The 24,510-nt window shown below is 35.3% G+C and overlaps 3 protein-coding genes across 5 annotated transcripts; 1 reads left to right on the forward strand and 2 right to left on the reverse strand.

The window, feature by feature from the left end:
• Nucleotides 1–379: 379 nt before the first annotated feature.
• Nucleotides 380–8,734, reverse strand: arpc4 (actin related protein 2/3 complex, subunit 4). The gene is given in 6 exon segments (NM_205537.1): nucleotides 380–1,132; nucleotides 1,224–1,394; nucleotides 5,028–5,123; nucleotides 5,649–5,760; nucleotides 7,632–7,750; nucleotides 8,714–8,734. Coding segments are annotated over 6 exon segments (507 nt in total). The 5' UTR covers nucleotides 8,717–8,734; the 3' UTR covers nucleotides 380–1,126.
• On the forward strand, nucleotides 5,036–24,159 carry si:ch211-157b11.8. Of its 3 annotated transcripts, XM_087257750.1 has the most exons (7): nucleotides 5,036–5,152; nucleotides 16,453–16,569; nucleotides 18,936–19,122; nucleotides 19,788–19,886; nucleotides 20,008–20,120; nucleotides 22,521–22,783; nucleotides 22,887–24,159. In XM_087257750.1, the coding sequence occupies exons 3-7, from the start codon at nucleotides 18,978–18,980 to the stop codon at nucleotides 23,215–23,217; spliced, it is 951 nt and encodes a 316-aa protein (XP_087113876.1). In that variant the 5' UTR covers nucleotides 5,036–5,152; nucleotides 16,453–16,569; nucleotides 18,936–18,977; the 3' UTR covers nucleotides 23,218–24,159. The 3 variants fall into 3 exon arrangements, with proteins under 3 accessions (XP_087113876.1, XP_087113877.1, XP_087113875.1); XM_087257751.1 differs by lacking the exon at nucleotides 16,453–16,569; XM_087257749.1 differs by lacking the exon at nucleotides 5,036–5,152 and having other exon boundaries at nucleotides 16,163–16,569.
• Nucleotides 10,370–11,684, reverse strand: h1-10 (H1.10 linker histone). Its single transcript, NM_199276.1, is given in 1 exon segment — nucleotides 10,370–11,684. A coding segment is annotated over 1 exon segment (579 nt). The 5' UTR covers nucleotides 11,622–11,684; the 3' UTR covers nucleotides 10,370–11,042.
• Nucleotides 24,160–24,510: the final 351 nt, after the last annotated feature.

Below are 24,510 nucleotides of genomic sequence, written 5' to 3' on the forward strand. Positions count from 1 at the left end.
CTAAAACTAGACTAGTCATCAAATAGAGACACTTTATATGTGAAGTCATTCATTTCTGTTTATTTGATGACTAGTCTAGTTTTGGCTTATTCTTAGATACCTATTAGATTTTCACCGACAGCCCAAATTTAGCCTTGTTTTAGGCAAGACGACCATGTTTAGACGTCTATTAGACATCTTTTAAAACAGAAAATGCTAGCTGGGGTGATATGTGCCTACCATTTAAGTTTGTATTGGTCTGACCACTTGCTTTTAAAAATATCTGAGCATCAGAAGAAATCAATACAAAAAAAAAAAGTGTAGGCAAACTGCAGGTAACCTTACCATAAAAATCAACCGATCCACAAGCTTTCATTCCCACAGTACACCACACAATATAAGCAATAAAGGGATTTATTTAGCATCATCATCATGATATGGTTTGTAAGATCCATGTGCACCAGCGTGAGGATTTTTATATCAAAACTCAACATGAAAAAATGGTTGTCAGAACACAGTATACATATTTATAAAAAACACTGACAAAATAATCTGTTAAATTATTGGAACACCATTTCCTTTGTGCTCGTGAACATAGATGCGCATTCATCCAATAGACCCGCCCTGATTTAAAGTTTGTTAAAAAGGCAGAAGTAAAATGAGTCTATCCTTTTTAATATGTACAGTACCTGCTCATTAATAGTCATGAGCACAAGGGAACGTGAGGCATATTCAGAATATTGCAAAGTTGTAAGCACTTTACTACTGCGACTACTGCATAATAACGAAGGTATGTGGGATAAGATGAAAAGAGACGGAATGCAAAGAAATTTGCTGAATGTGAAGAAACAAATACTTAAAAAAATTAGGCAATTAGCAAAAGTTTAAAAAAAAACAGGGGCAAAAAAAAGGAGTAGAACAGACAACAAATGGAGTACCGTGCCTGTCTGTTAAATCCGTCACTTTGCTCTCAAGTTACAATAATGCAATACTCTGAAATCATTCCTGTGACCCTTCTGGATCCAGCTGTGGTGATGGTCCAGGAATCAAACACACCTTAGCTCCTTCCCCAATGGCCCCAAAGCTCTCCGTAGGTGTTTTACGGTGATAGGGTATTGCAGCCAGCAGAAGGTGTGCTGATCGTTTCTTAAAACTGTTAAGCACCGAAAAGAATGCATAGTGAGGGGTTTGTTGAAGTAACAGTGTTAAATCATGGTGTTAAATCATGTTCAATAGAGACTCACGTTTTTGAGGAACTCCTCTGCAACTATGCGAGCCCTGGCGTTGACTGACAGTTTCATCTCACTGATTTCCTTGTCGATCTCCTCCATGAAATGGATGACAAAGTCCACTAACTTATGCTTGTACATTTGTTCTGTGTGGAAGTTGGTAATGAGGAAACTGATGTCATATCCCTGATAAAAAGAAAGAAGCGTTATTTATATTTGTTAAAATGTTATGCACATAAATATTTCACAACAGAAAGCACACAATTTTAGTATTATGACATGTTTTACATGTGATCTGATTACATGTGATGGATGTTACTGAAAGTATGAGGTCGTCCACTTTCGACGACTTTATAAAAGCATTAGAAAACATGTTTAATTAGATTGCTTTCGTAGTTTCATAAGATGAAGTTAACTGCATTCAAACATTAACAAAAGACATCAAAAGACCTAATTCTTGAACATTAAAGGACATGTTGTTGAAGTGCAGGATTTTAGCTTCAGTTTGAAAGTAAAATTGAAAGTAAAAAAAAACTTGATTAGTGTAAAAACAAACTGCTTAAACCTGATTAAAAAATAAACAACATCTTTGCTTTCTGTATCGTTTGTCATGTTAAAAAAACGTGGTTTAGCTCAAAATAAAAGTGCTTAAACAAGATACAATTAAAAAAAACTTAGCTTTCTGTATCATTTGTAATTTCCATTATCTCCTTTCAGGTTCATATTATTATTTTACAAGCTTATTTTGCAATGTTTTCCATCAAATTTGTAATATTTTATTTTGAAATGATGTGACGAGCAGCACCACACAGTGAGCATAAAAAACATGTAATAAACTAAATACTGGAATACAGGAGGTTGTTAAATATTATTGTTATTCATAACAATAATACCAAGAACAACAAAAGGAAAAATAAAAAGGAAAAACTAAAGCATAAATGAGAGATATACTCATTTTGCAATATTAGCTTCAAAGATCAGATGCCAATACATACACCTGCCACTGGCTCTCTACTCAATAAATAAATTAATTAAATCAAGACAGTAATCAAAAGTAGTAAGAAATATTGGCAAAAATGGCACATACGTTTGAAGTCAGAATTATTAGCCCCCTGTTTATTTTTCCCTAATTTCTGTTTGATGGAGAGCAGATTTCTTCAACACATTTCTAAATATAATAGTTTTAATAACTCATTTCTAATAACTTTAAAAATAAAATGTATTTTATCTTTGTTATGACGACAGAAAATAATTTTGACTAGATATTTTTTCAAGACTTAAAGGGACATTTAAAGGCTTAACTAGGTTAACTAGGCAGGTTAGGGTAATTAGGCAAGTTATTAGGCTGGCTTGTGTAGCAAGCCAGACTACTGTTATCCTATTAAACTTAATATTATTATTATATTTTCTTCTTCTGAGACTAAAAATTAAACTCTATCTCGTCCTAGGCCTTTGAAGCTATGACCATCAAACTCGGGTCAGACCTCCGAACTATTCTGACTCGAGTTGCTATATCCTTTCCGACTGATCCGACTTTCGGTTTTCCGAAAAACGTCCCGGGACCGTCGGAAAAATCCCATAGACGTAACATTGGATCAAACTTTGTGACCTCATAACTCCGCATCAGAATGTCACACAGACTTCTAACTGGGCTCATTTAACTCAGACTATCAAACTGCCAATGACTGATCACCTTTAAACTTTCTGGCCACGCCCTAGCAACCACTTTTGGACCCTAGAAACCGTCCCATAGACTTCCATTGCAAAAGACTCTCATTGACTTTACATGGGATCAAACTTTGTGAGCTCATAACTCTGCATCAAACTGTCCTACAGACTAATGGCTGAGCTCATTTAACTCAGTCTAGCCAGCAGCCAATCACTGATGGCCTTTTAACTTTCTAGCCACACCCTAACAACCAGATACTGCTCCCTAGCAACTGTCCCATAGACTGCCATTAAGAGGTTCAGACTGATATTGTCATGCTGCAGTGTGATAGAGACATGGGGGTTGTTTTTAACTGTTCATACTGGCAAGAAGCTTTGATACATCATCAGTCTAAGCTGTCAATCAACTCCATAGCAACAAAACAGACTAACCTAGCAACGATATGGCACCAGCTATATCTCAGCATCAGAACATCGTAGAGAGGCGGGGGTTGGCTTGTTTGACTCATGCTCGCACACAATCTATCTGTCTATCTATCTATCTATCTATCTATCTATCTATCTATCTATCTATCTATCTATCTATCTATCTATCTATCTATCTATCATCTATCTATCTGTCTGTCTGTCTGTCTGTCTGTCTGTCTGTCTGTCTATCTATCTATCTATCTATCTATCTATCTATCTATCTATCTACCTCTATCTATCTATCTATCTGTCTATCTATCTATCTATCTACCTCTATCTATCTATCTATCTATCTATCTATCTATCTATCTATCTATCTATCTATCTATCTATCTATCTATCCATCATGCTAAGGACATGCTAATTCATGCTAGAATCATGCTAGTTACATGCTAATTCATGCTAGAATCATGCTAGTCACATGCTAATTTATGCTAAAATCATGCTAGACACATGCTAATTCATACTAGAATCATGCTAACAACATGCTAATTCATGCTAGAATCATGCTAGTCAAATGCTAATTCATGCTAGAATTATGCTAACAACATGCTAATTCATGCTAGAATTATGCTAGTAACATGCTAATTCTTGTTAGAATCATGCTAACAACATGCTAATTCATTCTAGAATCATGCTAGTAACATGCTAATTCATGCTAGAAGCATGCTAACAACATGCTAATTCATGCTAGAATCATGCTAGTAACATGCTAATTCATGCTAGAATCATGCTAGTAACATGCTAATTCATGCTAGAATCATGCTAGTAACATGCTAATTCATGCTAGAATCATGCTAAGAACATGCTAATTCATGCTAGAATCATGCTAACAACATGCTAATTCATGCTAGAATCGTGTTAATTCATGCTAAAATCATGCTAGTAACATGCTAATTCATGTTAAAATCATGCTAGGTACATGCTAATTCATGCTAGAATCATGCTAGTAACATGCTAATTCATGCTAGAATCGTGCTAACAACATGCTAATTCATGCTAGAATCATGCTAACAACATGCTAATTCATGCTGGAATCATGCTAGTAACATGCTAATTCATACTAAAATCATGCTAACAACATGCTAATTCATGCTAAAATCATGTTAGTAACATGCTAATTCATGCTAGAATCATGCTAACAACATGCTATTTCACGTTAAAATCATGCTAATAACATGCTTATGTATGTATGTATCTATCTATCTATCTATCTATCTATCTATCTATCTTTTCATACTTTTTAAAACTGTTTAAACTAAATAAACTATTACCGTCAGGCTTTCACAAGCCAGCCTCAAAGTTTGTTCTCAAACTTTAAGAATCTAGTTGTATAACAATGGTTTGTTCTGTAGACTATAAAATAAAAATTTAGCTTATAGGAGCTACAAACTTTGACCTTAAAATGGTTTTTAAAAAAATGTGTGAAGTAAAACTGAAAATTTCTTGCTTTGTTAAACATCATTTGGACAATATTTTAAAAAATAATTCTGGCTTTAACTGTATGTCTTTCTTATCTAATTGTGTTATGGTCAACTAAAAAAACATCTTAATACCAGGTATAAACAGGGAATTAGTTTGCAAATAAATATTTTAGATAAACTGCAAAAGAACAGTTTTTTTTTTAAATGAATGGAAAAGTGAACAGTAATAGTGTTTTGTAAGCTTCTTTACTCTCCTCACCTCCACAGGTTTTCTCCTAAGGATGAAGAAGTTCTCGGCTCTCATCATCATGAAGCGCATAAACTTGTGACACAGGATCTTTTCGATCTCATCAGCCTTCAAGAAGCATCATCCAATCACAGACGGTAAAGACAGAAACAACATCAAACACATGACAGTTTTATGCACATATTTCATTTTACAAAACATCATTGTATTGTGTGGTGCCATATATATTTATTTTGTTTAGCCTTTATAGGTTTATTTGACACAATAGTTACTGTAACCATTGACTTGCATTATATGGATAACCAAGTACCATGCTTTCAATTAATAATGCTCCACTGAAGTCTATAACTAGATCTTACCATAACATTTTTAGGTTGACTGTCCCTTTATTTGAAGTCAAAAGGCCCTCTACAAAGTAACTGTTTAAAGACCAGTCTGTCTTAACCACATTTAGTGAATAGCAAATAGTTTGCGTCAGAGTGAAACCAGCCTCCCTCCCTCATCTCACCACACCACACCACAAGACTTCTCTTTTATACTATTAGTAGCATTTTCAGTATTCTATAATGACATTTGAAGACACAACCATATAGAGGCAAGAGTGAGTGTCTCGAGTAAAACGGCAGCATTTACCTGTTTGACAGCAATGCTGACCCGCACAGAGTTGATGGAACCTTCTATTAGGACCTTTTCTTTATCATTCCTACTGATCACAACAGGCTGAAGCAACAGCTCTTTACTGCTCCTGGTGAGACAATTAAACAAAAACGTTACAGCTACTAAGATAAGATCTTTGAATTCAAGTTAATTACGATAATCATACAATCACATTCCACTTTAATGCATATTGTGATTTTAAAGGGCACCTATTTTACCCCTTTTTTAAAATTTAAGATGAGTCTTTTGTGTCTCCAGAATGTGTCTGTAAGGTTTCAGCTCAAAACACCCATCAGATGATTTCGTTATAGCTTTCAGAATATTGGATTTTTTGCCCTGAACAACCATGTAGCTGTTTTTGTTGCCTGTGGCTTCAATGCTAGTTCTCCTAGCTCACCGTTCGCATGTGCCTGTTAAGAGTGTGACTCAATCTTCGCCTCGGCTGTGTCCGATAAACAGTACAGTGACCGATATGAAGGAAGCAGATCTCATGTAACGTTTGTGAGAAATACTACAGTCAAAACTTTCCCAATGATTATTTAATGTATTTGTTGTGGAGGTGTAATGACACGCACTTGGGGTGATAAAGATGGTAAAATCATTGTAATTTCATTACATTAAAATGTTTTAAATGTGTAAACCTCATTCTTGATCACATTTGATGATGATTGATAATGACAGTGAGTTGATCAGACCTTTTAACACCAACTGCCTTGCGCACATCCTGTCTTGTTGATATGATTTTATGTATTACATGTTAATACGTGGCTGTCAATCAATTCGGTGGGTGGGAAAACCGCACTTCTATCTCACTTGATGTTAGCCTCAAAATGGGAGGGATTTGGATCCTATTTTAACGTCGGGAACGTTAAAAATAGAGACTTATTGTTTTATATTGCCCCAATATGGCTGTGGACACACTTTACCTAGTTTTGTCCAAATAGCTCTCAAAAGATGATTTTCATCACAGGTGCCCTTTAAGTAGCTGACACAATGCACATTCTAGACTTTTTCATCACAAATCACACATTAAAATTATATTTTATTAATATAGTAGTTTGCAACGCGGTGAAGAAGTGGGTAGCATGATCCTCTCACAGCAAGAAGGTGTCTGGTTTGAGCCTCAGCTGGGTCAGTTGGCATTTCCATGTGGAGTTTGCACGTTCTCCCTGTGTTCATGTGGGTTTCCTCCGGGTTCTCCGGTTTCCCCCACAAGTCCAAAGTGGTATAGGAAAATTGGATACGCTAAAATTGACCAGTGTATGTGTGTAAATGAATATGTATGGATTTTTCCCAGTGATGGGTTGCAGCTGGAAGGTCATCCGCTGCGTAAAACATATGTTGGATAAGTTGGCGGTTCATTCCTTAGTGAAAACCCCTGATTAATAAAGGGACTAAGCCGAAAATAAAATAAATGAATGAATGTAGTAGTTGTAGTTTTAATTTGGTAATGTTATTTTATTATTATTATTATTATTATTATCATTAGCACTATTTGTTTGATTCCCATTTAGCATAGTTTTTTGTAATGTAACAACTATTTTTTTTTAAATGATCTAAATTAATTTTTATTGCACATTAATACTGTATTTTACTTGTGATTAAGCTTTAGGTAAACTAACAGAAGTTCCATTATGCCTCATTTCACCTTAAAAGAGAATCAAAAACTACAAAACGTAAACAAAACAAAAGCCCAGACACTCATGAGTAAAAACTTAACCTGAAATTCCCTCAAATTTCTTTAAAAGCCAAAAAAGATCATTTGAACAACTTGAGTTAGTAAATTTAGTTGCAAGTTACCCCATAATGCACTTTTAAAACTAATAATGACCATTAGGCTACAGATAAAACACAAAGCACTTAGATCAGATGTATGCATGCATTTAAATGCATGTAAGAATCAAGTAACTTCACACACAAATATCAAATACTCAAAAAATGCAGTCTTTTTACACATACCGGACTTCAACCTCAGGTTTGTTGTGTCTTTCCACCACCTGTGAGGAGAAGTTCTCCAGACAGAGAGCTGCCTGCAGTGTAGCACGCACCGCATTCAGGTACGGACGCAGAGTCGCCGTCTGACAAAAAGCAAAGCAATATAATCAGTCCTCATGATTATAAATCACATTCAAAACCTATAAGCAGGTAAGTGAGCACATAGCAAACGGCTCACTACTCTGTTCCACACACGCCTGAACCTGCAGGGGAATTCTTGGGATACTGTACTCAAGCCCTCCAAACGATAACAAACCATTATATGGTTCAGTCGGCCTAAAACGCCACAAATCTTTTCATAGACTGCATTTGAAGAAGTCTGTCACTTCCTGAAGTTTAATGCAAGTCATGGAGGAAGTGCAAAAGCTACTGCAAGAAAGATGATGCATTATTAAAGCTGAAGTGACCTTGTTTAGTGTTATGTGGGCTTCCTTTCATTTAGAAATAGCTCACTGTATAAACATGTCATAAGTCTGTATGCATAATTAATATTTTCTATCATGAAGCAATTATGCATCAGAAGTTGCAAAACCGAGCATCTGGGATGAGCAGATATATTGTAGTTTGTGCTGTGCATGCACAAGAGGAAAAAATAACATACGAGTAACCATAACCACTGGACACAAGTCGACCAGATGTGCATTTGTTCATCCATTTAGAGTAAAGGATTTATATAAAGCATGTAAGTTAAAATACATTGATGTTTCATAATAACAGACTGGCTATTAATAACTTGAGATTAAATTGGGTCAAACTGCCAGTTTATCCATAATACACAACTCATAGACTACAAGACGCTGGCAATATTACCACTTCTAAAACGAGACGTGTAAATTCAATATCAGTCTACTCGAAACTGGGGAATCTGGGTGGGGATGTTAGCTAGTAATTTAGCGCTACCCGACGATTGAGCAACTTCACATCATCCCAGAAATAAATAGCAGCAGAAAGACAGCATCACGACGTTGTTAACGTTCTTATTATAATAAGTGCCAATACAAAAGAAAATGTTCATATTTTTCGGAAGTGCTGAAAGGAAATCCTACCATTTCTGTGTACCCGCTGGAGCAGAAGACGGAAGTGCTACAAACACCGGGCGACTTCCGCAAGTAACGCCACTCATAGGAAGATACCAACTTTGTCGTAGCGGGGGGCGACGGCAGTATAAATGTAATGCGATTTATTTTTTGGCCTTTTGATTTGGATACTGAAATGTGATCATTTGATTGTTCATCGCTCATGATGCATCATTAATATGACACGGAGATCCAGGCTTTAAAATCTGTTTATTGTGCGAAATAGACCTTTGTTCTCATGCAGTTCAGACAACCTAACAACGTGATTATAATTCACTTAATACTGAATTTTATTTCATTAATTGTATGAAACAAGTTGTGGCAGCACCTTTTATTTGTTTGTAGATCGGTTTTTTTTTTCAAGCATCAAAATAAAAGTTCAATTTGTCATTTTTTTCTGAATTTACATAGCAAAAAATATAAAATATTTAGAATAAAAATTGTTTTATAATGTAATTGAGGATCAAACAGCATCCCCATTTGTTTATTTTTCTTCGGCTCAGTCCATTTTTCATCAGGGATCCCCACTGTGGAATGAATCGACTCATTCAGCATAGATTTTTTTACACAGCAGACTGGTCAACTGGTCCAGCCAGGACTCGAACTAGTGACCTTCCTGCTGTGAGGTGACAGTGCTAACCACTGAGCCACCATGTTGCCACACCCCCATTACTTTCTTTAAAATATTTATATTTTGTGACCATCCTTCAGTTCACTAGGCTTTAATAATTGTAGTCCTCCGAAATCTAGTACACTTTAGTTTGAGTGCTTATACATGTTTAACAAGTACAGGCCAAAATAACTATTTTGTTTAATTTTTACACAGATATATTATATAGAATGATGGAGGAACATTATTTATTCTGTATTTTATTTTTTTCACAAAATCACATTTATAAATTCACATTGAGCTGGACACCAAAAATTGGAGATGTCTTTAGCTAATGTGCAGTAACGTTCTTCCTATTATTATTTATACATGGGTAGTGTTTTACAACTTAATTTCTGTACTCCACCATTAGATTTGGATATTTAAAAAAATCACATATTTGACATTTTCCAAGTGTCAGCAGTATATAACGATTTAATTCATCATTATTTCACATTTTGTGTTGTTTTCTAAACTTTGCAGTATCTTCAAAGTTATTAGTTATAAGCTTATCCTGCTTACCAAGGCTGCATTTATTTAATCAAAAATACAGTACAAATTGTGAAATGTTATAGCACTAAAGAATAACTGTTCAAATGTAGTTTAGAATTTAATTTAATTATTTATTCCAGTGATTTTAAAGAGGAATTTTCTGCTTCTTTACTACAGTCAAATGATCCTCCAGAATTCGCTCTAACATAAAGTATTATTGTTGTTTTTTAATATTATTATAATTAATGGTAATAGTAATAGAAGCAATAATGACTGGAGTAATAATCTCATTTGAAACTACACTAACAAAGCAGTCATTAAAAATTTTAGTAAATATATTTTTTTTAAATGTACATTATGTTTACTTGATGAACAGAATAATTTTCTTTAAAAAAAAAAAAAAACATGAAAGTATTTTATTTTTCCGCAAACTCACATTTATAAATTCATGTTGAGCTGAACACCAAAAATTAGCATGCCTTGTCTTTAGCTGATGTGCAGTACTTTATTTTACTTGGAAAGTGTTTTAGTATAATTTCTGAATTCCACCAGATTTGAATATATAAAAATCACATACTTGACATTTCCAGGTGTCAACAGTATGAAAAACAAATCTTTAATTCATCATTAATTCACATTGTTTTTGCCATATAGGTTATTAGTTTGGAGGACAAAATAGTTAAGCAGTTCTGCAACAACTATTAGATCCCAAATCAAACTATATCATATAAAACTGGTAAAACATGGTATTAAAGTTACATTTAATCATAAATCTGAGATAAATAAGCAGGCCAGACATCTGTTTTACATACATAAAGAAGGATCCAAATACACATAAGACATTTAGTATTTCAGTAATATTGTATTTGCAGAAAAAATGTTTTGTAAATGAAATAAGCAAAAACTCTGTTAATGTTAAGTTAAATAGCCTACTATCAGCTGCTCTTAGATTGTAGCCAGTAACTATTCTGTTCAGTGCAACAAAACAAATACTAACATGCATTTCAGAAAAGCATCAATGCAGTTTATAAAATGTATATCGACGATACATCAGTCCCCAAATATCAACAAGAATATCAAAAATAAAAATCGTCTGGTTTGTCTGGCTAAGACACTAAATAGGCTATAAAAATATAATTCTCATCTTCGTCAGAAAGTCTATTTTGATTTAGTTTTCTTCTTTGCGGCAGCTTTTGGCTTTTTTGCAGCTGTTTTCTTGGGTTTGGCGGTCGCCTTCTTCACACTCGTCTTCTTCGGGGTTTTCTTCTTAACAGGGCTCTTTTTGGCGCTCTTCTTTGCACTCACTTTCTTGGTCACGGCTTTTTTGGAGGTCGGCTTCTCCGTCTTCTTGGTCGCCTTTTTTGAGGCAGCTTTCTTTGGCTTTTTCTCAAGTTTCTTCTTATTGAGCTTAAATGACCCGTTGGCTCCGAATCCCTTCACCTGCACGAGCGTGTCGTTGAGCACGAGCGCGCGGATGGAGGCGCGCAGATACATGCGTCCGTTCTTCTGGTCAAACCAGCTCACTTTCTTCGCTTCGTTGTAGATTTTGAAAAGCGACGAGCCGTTTTTCTCTCCCAGAGTACGGATAGCATCAGTGACAAGCTTGCTGTACTTCCCGGGGCCCTTGCTCTTCTTTTTCTTCTTTTTAGCTGGAGAAGCAGCCACGGCAGGTTTAGCTTTTTTCTCCGCTGGAGCAGGGGCTGGGGCGGGCGCTGACTCTTCGACGACAGCAGGCATGATCAAGCTTATGCGTATAAGAGTGTATTTCCCAAGATCAGATCAGGTCAGATATGCGAGCATCATCACGAAGTTTGTATCAACAGATTTAACGGCGGAACGCGGACGTGATTGAGAACAACAACATCGTCAGCGGAGGCACTTTTGGAGTTGTGTTTTCTTCCACGTCTTTGGGAACTGTTTTCATATTATCTTGACATACTTTACTCATTTAGATTATTTATATGGAAAGTCCAGACGGTAATCTTTCCGATGGAGTGCAAAAGTGGTCAAATAAAAGCAACAATGTGGCACGAGAAAGCAAAGAAAAGACCATGCCCACATAATGTCCAGCGATTTGCGGTAGGGGCACAGACTTTGAGAACGAAATTCTTTTCGTGGACATGCAGACAGTTTGTGCTCTAAATCTGCAATGAAAGCTTAGAAATGACAGATTATGGAATTATATTAATCTGTCGCCGCTAATTCAATCCCTTCGAAATAAAAGCAGTTTCATTTCGTCAAACTAACACATCAAACGCCCTCGCGTGGCTGTGCATTGGCAAGCATTTTTCATTGCATATATCTTGTGTTCCTGATTACTCGCTGTATTTCCTGCCAAGGTGGTACTAAATTTGTGCACAAGGCACGAAATGTGTAATTGTCGTTTTATGCTACAATAAAGTAATCACTCAAGGTTTTTAAACCATTTATTATATCAAAAGTACACTACTATACACCATTTTACTTATATGTCAAAAAAGAGGTAACTTTTCAAAAAATGCTGATGGAACTCCGCCCCCATCGAGGCATGAGCTTTTTACAACTTCAGGGTCTGCCCTACTAAGTTATTTCACTTGAGTTTAAATTTCCTAAGCTGTAAGTCATACCTAGAATTACAATTAAAACAGAAAGCCTTAACCAAATAGCCTGCAAGTTAGATTTTTTTATTTTTTATTTTAATAACAAATAGTCCATGACTTAAGATGCACCTGTCTGCCTGTGTCTGTCAATATCGGAGATGCCCAAACTTGGGCCAAAGTTGGTAAACTTTGATTTGGCCCGCCTTCCTATCTGAGAAGATGTGTGAGAAGGTTGGGGGGAATGCCTTTAACAGAGGTCCTCATTTCTAATTTAACATAACCTTTTGTTTATTTCTGTCATTCATTGTTGAGCTACAAAAAAAGCAAACTAATTAAATGTTTGAATTAAATGTTGTGCATATATCAGAGTTTTAAAACTGTAAATGCTGTCGCTCGAAGATAGAGGACAATGCACAAGACATTGACAAGCAAATAAAAAAAGTTTATTGTAGAATGTAAAAATTATATATTTAATTATTAATATGAATAAAGTATTTTTAAGTATTATTTATTTTAAAATCTTAATAAAGTAGGAAATTATATTTATTATTTATAAAAGCAATTCAAGACGTATGGATGTGACATTTGCAGTAAAAACTCTAAACATAAGTTCATAAAGTATATGTTGAGATTATTAAAACATTTGTTTATATTTTCCAAAACTACTAAACACAGAGGTATTGGAGCAGAAACATATCAATCTGTAAAAGAAATTCTGTGAATTAAGCCACACAACACAAAACAGTCTCCGTTAAGAATGTGACAGATGTTAAGATTAATGAACAATTATTATATTTTTTGTCCTCATAGTTCACTGACAGGTTTAGGACAGTAAATATGCTCACTAATGACAAGTGAGAGATTTTTGAGTGGAGGTGCATTACTTGATTTTAAAATGATTGAAGGAAACACACACTACCTATATGATTATTTATTGAACATCAACGTTGAACAACTGAAAATAAAACACACATTGCCTAAAACAAAGTCACTTTTTTTCTGATAAAAAAGTAATAATAAATAACCTGCACTTTTGGAAACAACATTAACTATTTTTAATGTTTTTCAAATGAAAAGTAGAAAATAAGCTGCATCTCTTCTAAATAAAATAACTCTTGTATATCCTGTAAACATTATTTCAAACACTGCATTTTTTTGCATCTTTTGCAAACAAATATTTTATTGTAAATAATAAATTTAATGTAATAGATAATATGCCGTCTCAAGGCAACTCCCAATCATTGTCTAAGTATGGCTAAACAATGGATCCTAATTGACCAGAGATTAGATGTGGCTGCAAAGGGGCCTCAGAAGAATAAATCAGCCACAGCCTTTAACAGAGCGGGCTCATGTGACACGTAGGGAAAGTAATTTAAGTAAATAAAATCATCTTGAAAAAATGTAACCGATTATAGGTTCTGATTGTCAATTACTTTTCAATTAATCTCCCAGCCCTAGACTTTGGTAAATCAAATATAGTTGTTTGAAAACACTGACAAATATAGTTTTAAGTATTTTCAGTACTGTAAAATTCAAGCCTACACAAAAATAAATAAATAAATAAAATTCTGAAGGGTTTCTATTTTTTTACTAATTTGTTGAAAACTTTTTCATGGCAAGGCTCAAATTGGCATGGAATTGCTCATATATAATTTAAGCTTCAAAACGTTTTTTTCAAATGCAATGCTAAATCTCAACGCTATCTTTAGATGATGATAAAAAAATAATTAATGCTTTCATTTTCTCTCTGCTTGATTATTATGCTATTTATACCAACGCAATCTCATGGCAATTCGTAACTTTTTGATTTAGTGGCTAATTGGTATGAATTCGTACGATCTAATTCGACCAATTTTGTACGATTTGCTTATCACCCAATAACGGTTGGGGTTAGGTGCCACGCCTCCTTTTAAAATTTTTGTACGATTGAACTTGTACGATTTTGTACGAATTAACCACTAAACTGGCAAAACGTACTGGTTTACCTTAGGGTTTCTTTAAGGAAGTTGCAACTAATACAAAATGCAGCAGCCAGAGTTTCAATAAAATTGAAGAAACGAGAACGTATCACACAAGCATTAATAGAATTACACTGGTTACCAGTGCACCTAAGGATATATTTTAAGATTCTTTTATTAGTTTATAAGGCACTACACAACATCACACCTGCTTACATTTCTGACTGCTTATCAAAATATAATCCAAACCGTTTGCAATTTTTACAATTTCTTTTACAATTTCACTCTGTAAACCTGATGCAATCTTGCGCCACTTCTTTAAGTCACTATGCTCCAAAATCTGGAATTGTCTCCCATATAAAGTGAAAGAATCCCCCAGCATTCATGCTTTTAAAAAGCGTGTTGAGACACATCTTTTTAAAATTGCGTATGAATACAACAGTTTGTGAAGTGTATGCATTTTGTGTATTTTGTGTAGGTGTATGCATGTACGGTGTGTGCATGCATATGTGAGGACTATTGTGTAGATATATGCATATATGTGTGTACATATGTGCTGTTATCTGAGTATTTGTTGTTTATTATGCTGTATTTGTTTATGCATTTTGGATTTTAGTTTATTTTAATTCTTGTTTGTGAAGCGATTTGAGTTGCATGTATAGGAAAAGTGCTAAACAAATAAAATGTATTATTATTATTATAAAATAAGCAGTCATTTTTGAACAAAGTGAAATATACATTAAAAAGAAAACTTCCCAGAAACAAAACAAAAGGAAATTTTTTAGAAGGACGGGAGGGATATCAGTTCCCTGCTGCCATTACCTAAATGCCATCTTTGGACATTCAGCACTAGATGGCAGCCTCTCTACAGATAACAGTCTGTGTTTTGATTATATGTACATGAAGTTCACGTCATCTAACTTTTGCATTCATAACAAATAGTGAATGAGTGTTATCTTGCTACACCCCAGTGGACAGTAACAAACTAAAGAACATAAAAGGCCCATAAAAACCAGCTTTTAAGACAAAATGCACAAATGAATTTGAATGAGCCTCTACTTTGCCCAAATGTAACTCTTATAAACTGCCCTGAGATTGTGTTGTCATTTGGTCACATAGTGATTCTTGAATCATTCATTACCTTCCTGTGACTGTACAATGCATTCTAGCACATTTACACGTTATAACCACTTCCTGTAGCACACATGCACACAAAAAGCAAACACCTCTCAATAAAATAAGTCTGTTTGAGACAGAGAAAGGTTAAAGGTCAAAGTGTAGCACAGGTCATCCTATTCAAACAAGTTTCCTCCATCCCGGTCCCTGTCTCAGTGTGTATATTAGTGTGTGCAACAGTCTGTATTTTAATATGAGTGTTAAAAAAGGAATTCCAAGTTTTTATGACCCTTAACAAACTCAATAAACGTTACACACACACACACACACACATACACACACACACACACACACACACACTTCAAAACAGGACACACAAGCAGTGAAGAGGTTGAGCTAAACCCTGATTTTATCTTAGTTTTTGAATGCGCCTGTATGACAGTGTGTGATTATTTGTAGATTCGAGATGGATTTGATGGTGGAAAAACATGCCTTCAGGTAGACGGTGAGTGTTTGTGTGTATAGGTATGAGTGTGCGTTTGTGTGTGTTAGGGGGTGGGTGAACCGGTGCATGTCAGACAGCAAAGAGCCACAGTTATCTAGGAATCTGAGCCAAAAAAGCCTCACAAACAGACGGGAGCGCGCAGGAGAGCGAGAGGGAGGGAAAGAGGAGAGAAGATCAAATAAAAGAGGACAGTAGGACAGGAGACTCGCTGTAGGATAATCTGTAGGACCTGATGACATAGCTACGAATCTGAAGAGAGAAACAACATCAGTGATACAGGAGTTTTCAGGCAGTGTACAGGTGTCTCTATCTCTCTGGACTCTTCTGGTGGCCTGAGCAGCATGTGTGTGCGTGTCGTGCTGGTGTTTTTGCTGGGAGTGTATATGATGTGTGTTCGTGTGTGGTGTCAGAGGGACATTCTGGTGGCCGGACCCTTAAACAGTGCAACGTCAGCCCCCAAAATACATCATCCACACTCTCAGGACTCGAGGCTCAGAAAGACTCCAGAGAACCGTAAACATGCACAGGTAAGCATTAGCTATAGGAAAACATGATCTTTGAGAGATATTTACGAGTGTATCGCTTAACAATAACATCTTTATCGTTAGTATTAGTTAATGCAGTGGTTCCAAACTGGAGATAGCAGGACAATGAGTCGCTTGGTGAGTTCCAAAAGTCAAATAAATGTTATTAAACTATTGAAATGACCATATTTTATTCATAACCCACAGAAGAGAAATAGTAACATAAAAAAGCAACAACATAAAGGTATCAGTCGTTTGTTTTATTTGTGTTTACGTTAGATAAAAAACAGCAATAGCGTCAGCTGCAGCAGATTGATTTTATAGCACCAGATTAAACTTTCTGACACCTTTATGACAATAAAATACATTACAAATAAATACAGGCCACAACTGAACTTTGAGGATGATCTCTGAGTGGCGGTCTCCAAAATTAAACCAAGAATAGACTTGTGCTGAAAACATTGTGCCTCGTTAACTGAGGTTAATATTAAATCAATTAATAAGTGGCTACATCAACTAAAGCCTATGGTTGTTAGACTGTTGCACTTTTTTATGTTGTCAACATGCTCGTGTTCATATAGGTCTATTGTTGTGTGTGCAACATTTGTATATTTATAACCACCTCTGAGGAATGTGAGGGTCGCTAGTCACTGGCTTTGTTATTTTGGGGGTTGCGGACTGAAATGTTTGGGGACGCCTGAGTTAATCCATTAGCGAATAAAAATGTGCACTGACAATGTATATTTTAGATAATTTGTCAAACATTGTTAATTCATGGACAGTTCAACATTAACAGACTCATTTTCTGATTTGATTAGTTTTTACCTAAAATTCTAAATTAAAATTGTCAAAAATGCCATAGGGTTGTCGTTTATTGATCATCTCTTAGCGTATGATAACTAATGAAACCCTATTGTAAAATGTCACTCACATTTGGTTTACAACAGATATCATTTATTAATGTTCCTAATGTGCACTATAGTGTTACCTAACATTTAAATGTACTTCATAATATTAGTCATATTAATTTAAATTAATAATAATCTCAACATTTACTAATGAACAATTAAAATTCATATACATGCGTTACATAAGCTTCACATGTGAAATATACGAAACGTGTAATTTCGAAACATTTTCATGTGGGGAAAAAATTTGATCACCTGATGTGTTTTTACTAAATATTTCAAAAACACATTTTATTTGATTTGTTTTCTATGATTTTTCTAAACATACATATTTTTACGTGAGGCAAAGTAAGTATATTTTGTAAACAACACAATCATAAGAGCAAGGCACTCAAAAAAGTAAATAAAATTAAAAAGCCTTTATTGACATTGTTAATATTATAAAACATGATGTAAAAAAAATGCTTTTTAAATATTTCACTTACACTTTGAGTGCCTTGGACTTATGATTTTGCTGTTTACAGTATCTTATCCCTAAACCCTTATCCAAGGAGCAACATCGCATTAAATACTCCTGACGCACTTTTTGTTTGATTTTAGATTTTAGTATATTTCATATTTGCTTTTTTTTATTTTTTTTATTGATATATATATTTAGGCAAAAATGTATTATCTATTTGCATGTTTGTAATATCTCAATAACTCCTATAAGCTTGGTGTTGTGGTGTTAAAACATTTTAAGAAATGAAATTCAGTTTAGGATGTTTAATCCACCCTGTGTTTAATATCGTCTATTGAATAATTTATGCATTCTCTATTCAACAGCTTGCGTCCACACATACTTTAATTAGCAGAGGTGCTCAAACTTTTCTTATGAAGGACCAAAAAGCAAACTTGATTGAGGCTACTGGGCCGAAATATAGTTACCATGGGTAATTTCCTATTTTATTTTATAATATTTAAAAATAACTAGAAAACATTGCTTTATATTAACTAATACAGCATAATTATACATTTTATAATTAACTTATTACAGTACAAACAAAAATAATCTCATTTATTATGGAATGGAGTTACACTAGATTTTGCCTTGATTTACTCGCCGATGTCTTCTGCATAGTTTCTATTCGTCAAGTGACAGTATTTACATTTTTAAAAATCAGATTCATTTACAACATTTAATTAAAACATTAAATTCAGTTTGCTTTTTTGTAGCTCAGCAATAAACAAACAACCAAAAAAAAAAAAGAAAAGTTAATGTCAGATGGGATGGTGAACAAAATGAAAGGTTACAATGGGACAACTTTGGCCCTACTTTGGGCATCTCTGTTATAGAGAATAATAACTACTGAAAACACATATGTCAATACTGACATTAATAAAAGGTGTTAGCATATGAAGAACTGGTATGCAACTGAGACTAAAGAGACATTTCCTTTGTGTTTTATTTGTGTCCCGCAGGTGACTGACACCTCTGAGCGGCTCATCCAGCTGCAGCGCTGTATGCTACAACATGAATCAGTGGCTGTGAGTCGGGGAGATGGATCAGACTCACTGGTCGCCTTTCTGGCTCTAATGGCAGCGGTGCTGACTGAATGTAACCTCCACTGCCATAGTCAAAGACTCCGAGAGATGGCCACCAGACTCGGTCATTAACTAACACAACATACAACCACTTACATTTCCTTTATAAATTATGTGGAACAGGCTAACATTAGATAATTTTTCAATTTGTTTGTCAGACTAACCACTCTTTATCATTTGTTATTTCATTCCTGCTATTCTCTCAATTAAGCTAACACGCTTGGCAAACAGAGGTGCTGTTAGGAATGCAAGAAAATGAACCCGTGACAGTCTCCATCTGACCCTTTCATTACCTTTCTCTAACCTTTGTATAACCTTACAACAAACCCAACAACGCTGAAATAGTCAACAAGCAAATAATCTAATAATTTACTCTTTAAACACGCTATATTGCATCAAAAGCAATCTCTTCCCAACGATTGACCTCTATTTAATTTATGTTTTGGTTCTTTATATCATATTGCTAATTTGCTATAGCATGTTTGATAAAATTAAATTCAAAGAAGGACTTCCCAAATCAAAAATAATCTCTAGGCCCTGTGGTTGGAAAATAACTATCAGTATGTTAAAAATAGTTATAACTGTGTGTTCCAAATATCTTCTACATTGTGCTAGAATGCTAAGAGAACATTTCTATTTACATTTATGGAAAGAAAATCCAATATGAATGTTAAAAATATTAATGAACTCTCCTGAGTGTTGCTTTGACTCTCTCTCTTTCTGTCTTAGAAAGTGTGGTGGGCAAAAACGGGGAGAAAGATTTGCTGCTATTACTGAAGAGTATCACACATTCTAAACCTAATAGCCTCAAACCAAGGACTCCTACAGGTGAGCCACACACACACAGAAAGATAGCCAGGCAGATACACAGAACAAACACCCTGTTAAGACCAGCAGAGTATTTATTGCACAAATGTTCACAGATGGTTTGTTTGCATCTGTACGGCAGTGCCTCCATCTGCAGGGCTTTACCCTCAAGACTGTCATGAAATCTACCAATTAGGAATCAAAGAGAACGGAATCTACACCATACAGCCCGATCCAAAGCAGCCAGCGCTGGAGGTACAAACATCACAGGCGGTGTGGAGAAACACACATATATTCAATATATTACAATAAATCTTTACAAATATTTAGATTTAAAATGCATTGAAAAAATGATTCAAAGATGATTTCTTGGATTTACAATGTTTTTTTTACTTTAAGTGGTTCTAAACTATTTATTTGGGCTTAATTTAAACAAAATAATTCAGTTGAACATTGCTAAATTTAATTTGTTTGTTTAAATTTAACACACATTAACTGTTTTCAACAATTTAGCAGAAATAATTTTTTTCAGTGTGGCAAAGCAAACAGCTACTCTTATTATGATAAACTCCACTGTGATCACTAGACTGAAATTGAACGTAAATCAAATGTGACTTAAAGGCATAGTTCAGCCAAAACTGAAAATTTACTCCTGATTTTCTTTCTTCTGTTGAATACAAAAGAAGATATTTTGAAGAAAGCTAGAAACCTGTAACTATTAACTTCCACCTTATTTGGAAGTCAATGGTTACAGGTTTCTAACATTTTAAAAAATATCTTCTCATGTGTTCACACTCATAAAGGTGAAGAACTATTTGAGGGTAAGCTAATAGTGTGTACATTTTCAGTTTTGGGTGAACCATCCCTTTAATGGGGATAAATGTATTTTGTTTGTATTGCATTTTTGTCATTGTGTGGGCAGTTTGATTTAAAAACAATAAAGAGAGAGACCTTTCCTGACTTTCAATGTTGCAAAGCATGTAAGATCAAATAATGAATCCACTGTAAAAAAAAAAAATTGTGTCCTATTTTGTGATTCACAAACGTTTTCCGTTTATTTACAGTTGTGAATTGCATTATGGGAGCTTGATCGCTGCTCTGTTAAATTTCGATGTTGAAAATTGAACTTTACAGTTTAACAAAGTGACTTTTATTTACATTTTAGCAGTTTGAAATAATAAAATCTATAAGAAATTATAGGCGGCACAGTGGCTCAGCGGTTAGCACCGTCGCCTCACAGCAAGAAGGTCACTAGTTCGAGTTTGCACATTTTCCCTGTGTTGGCGTGACTTTCCTCCAGGTGCTCCGGTTTCCCCTACAGTCCAAAGACATGAATTGGATGAACTAAACTGACCATAGTGTATGAGAATGCGTGTGAATGTGAGAGTGTATGGGTGTTTCCCAATACTGGGTTGCGGCTAGAAGGGCATCCGCTGTGTTAAACATATGCTGGATAAGTTGGCAGTTCATTTTACTGTGGCGACTCCTGATAAATAAGGGACTAAGCCGAAGAAAAACGAATGAATAAATGAATAAGAAATTATATAGAGATAAAAAAGTCTGTAAAATAACAGATAGGGTACAGCTAGCCTGCAGCTAGCTCTCTTTAACTCTTATGGTCGCCCACTGAAGCCAGGCAGGGCTGCGCCCGGTCAGTACCTGGATGGGAGGCCACATGGGAAAGCTAGGTAGTTGCCGGAAGTGGTGTTAGTGAGGTGGTGAGCGCTCAACCTGTTGTCTGTGAGGCTCTTTATGCCCCAGTATAGTGAAGGGGCCTCTATACTCCTCACTGAGCGCCATCTTTCGAATAAGACATTAAACCAGTCGTTAAAAATCCCAGGATGTCCTTTGAAAAAAAGAGTAAAAGTTTAACCCTGGCCTCTATCCATTATGGCCTCCTAACCTTTCCCATATCATTATCGGCTTCATCTCCTCTCCAGCAATTAGCTGGTGTGTGGTGTAAGGTCCGGCGCAATATGGCTGCCATCGCATCATTCAGGTGGATGCCGCACACTTGTGGTGGGTGAGGTCATGAGGAGATTCCACCCCATGTGTATAGCCCTTTTGAGTGTCCAGAAAAGCGCTATATAAATGTAAGGAATTATTATTATTATTATTATTACAGAAACAGGCTTTTGTACCATAATATACAACACCAATTCAAACAATACAACACTTTAAACTATTAAATGTTAATAAAAGTCTCTTTTTTTTACTTTTAAAGGTTAAAAGTTGTTGAAAAAAGATCAAGGTATCATAATGTAATCCAAAAGCATAAATACATGAGAAAAAAAAACAAATAAAAACATAAATCACAAAATTCGTGGATGGTGCGGCCTCACAGCAAGAAGGTTGTTGGTTCGAGCCTCGGCTGCCCTGTGTGCTCCAGTTTCCCCACAATCCAAAGATATTAATTGGATGAAATAAATTGACCAGTGTATGGGTGTAGCTGGAAGGACATCTGCTGCATAAATCATATGCTGGATAAGCTGGTGGTTCATTCCGCTATGGCGGGGGAAAAAATGAATGAATAAATCACAAAATACGGAAAACTGCTAATTTCCAGATTTATTTTACAGTGCAGCCCGACATGATGCAGAAAAACTTTAAGTGTACTTTGTGAGAGATGTGTGGATGATGGTTTGTCCATTACAGGCTGTGTGTGACATGGTTTCAGCTGGAGGAGGATGGACGGTTTTCCAGCGCCGATTTGATGGAAAAACTGACTTTAACCGAACCTGGCAAGAGTACCGTGATGGATTTGGCTCCCCGCAGACAGAGCACTGGCTAGGGAACGCAGCTCTGTATGCATTAACCGCCAACGGGCAACACACACTCCGCATCACTCTACAAGATTGGCACGAACAGACACGCCATGCTAATTATAACAACTTTAAAGTGGCTGGAGAAAACCAGAGGTATATGCACACATTCATCCAATATCCAGAGTTTCTGTTACAGTATTAAATAGATGTAAATGTGAATTATTTATGAACGCATATGTGATATTTTCTCTTTGAGGTTCCGTCTGACTGCTCGAGAGTACCACGGTGATGCTGGCAATGCATTCAGCTACAGCAAACAGTACAATCATGATGGCAGAGCGTTCAGCACATATGACCGGGATCATGACCGCTACGCTGCTGGTAACTGTGCCCGCTACTATGGTGCAGGCTGGTGGTTTGATTCCTGTTTGGCTGCAAACCTCAATGGACGCTTCTACAATGGCCGTTACAGCGGCATCACAGACGGCATCTACTGGGGCACCTGGTATATCCTGACTGAGTATCGCACTGGGGAAAGATATTCATTTAAGAGTGTTGAAATGAAAACGAGACCCAGGCGAAGCTAAGAAAAAAGTCTTTTTTAATGAGAATTTCTTGATATATCAAACTCTTGCACTACATTTCATCTCAATTGACATATTTTAAACAATCTTGTTTTTCTCAGAGTATACTATCCATTTTTAATTACACGTCTGAAAAAAAACCTAAGCTGTGGACTTTATCTACCATAAACTGTAAAGAGTGTTAGAAGTAAACTGAGTAAACCCACTGTACCTCGGAACAGTTAAGTTGACCTAATTTTAATAATTATGCACATAGTTCATTTACTTAATCATTTAAAGGCAACAGGTTTACTCACTTTAATTTACTTTAAAATCAATGGGTATACTCAATTTAAAAGTAAATTAAACTAATAGCTTTTTACAGCGTATATGTACAGTACAGATGCCACATTCAACCACATTAAACACTTACGCATTGAAGTGTCCAATGTGGTTGAATGTTGCACTATCTTGTAATGGTCAACGTCTTTCACTTACAATATTAATGACTGAGTTTTCCCTGATGGTGCAACATTTAACAGCCTCTAAAAACTCCCAAGACTTATATTTCTGAAGTAATCATTCATCAGGTGAAATGTCTGAGTTTTTCTATTATACATATTACCTCTGAATAAAACTATAGTTTTTTTTTGTCATATCAGCTATTGCCTACTTGTTTCTGTTTTCTGTTAGTTTAGCTAAATCACCTTCCAAAGTCTTGATATAGATATTCATACTTGTTTTCAATGAGGCTAATAAAAGTACAAGATGTCCCTTTGTGGGTTCTGGACCACTGACAACCTGTTGTAATGTTGTGACCTGTTATTCTAACGGTATAATTTGTGTTATTGTTTTGAAGACAGTTGCAGCTTCACGAGATGCAAATATACTAATAAAGCATCATGCTGTAAATACAGGAATTTACTTTAACATAAATAAAACATTATTTAAAGTCAGCATGAAATGAAAATCATCTTTGAATGCACTTTTTTATGAAGTGATTAGTCATTTAGATAAACCCATAGTAACTTTGTAACAGTTGACTTAATTTTTATAATTATGCAAATAGTTATACAAATACTTATTAATTTGAAGGTAACAGGTTTACTCACTTTTTTTTTAAAGTGGAATCAACTAATCATTTTAAAGTAACGGGTTTGTCAACACCACATTTTTTACTATGTAATAACTTGACTATGATAAAACAACAGACTTCTCAATTTAGTCCATGAAAATCCCACCTCTTTATTTAAATCAAATTCAAGCTTTCAGTAAACAGATCAGCTTTTCCCCAGTCAGCAGGACAGAAGCCAGTAA

The sequence above is a fragment of the Danio rerio genome, chromosome 6 (genome assembly GCF_052040795.2).
Source record: "Danio rerio strain M-AB ecotype USA chromosome 6, GRCz13ab, whole genome shotgun sequence".
NCBI lineage: Eukaryota > Metazoa > Chordata > Actinopteri > Cypriniformes > Danionidae > Danio > Danio rerio.

What these genes read in the sequence shown, in the direction of transcription:
- si:ch211-157b11.8 (XM_087257749.1), top strand. Translation starts at nt 16,384, where the DNA reads ATGTGTGTGCGTGTCGTGCTGGTGTTTTTGCTGGGAGTGTATATGATG. An exon ending in CAAAGCAGCCAGCGCTGGAG is followed by an intron (nt 20,121 to 22,520) that starts GTACAAACATCA and finishes TGTCCATTACAG; the next exon opens with GCTGTGTGTGACATGGTTTC. An exon ending in GTGGCTGGAGAAAACCAGAG is followed by an intron (nt 22,784 to 22,886) that starts GTATATGCACAC and finishes TTTCTCTTTGAG; the next exon opens with GTTCCGTCTGACTGCTCGAG.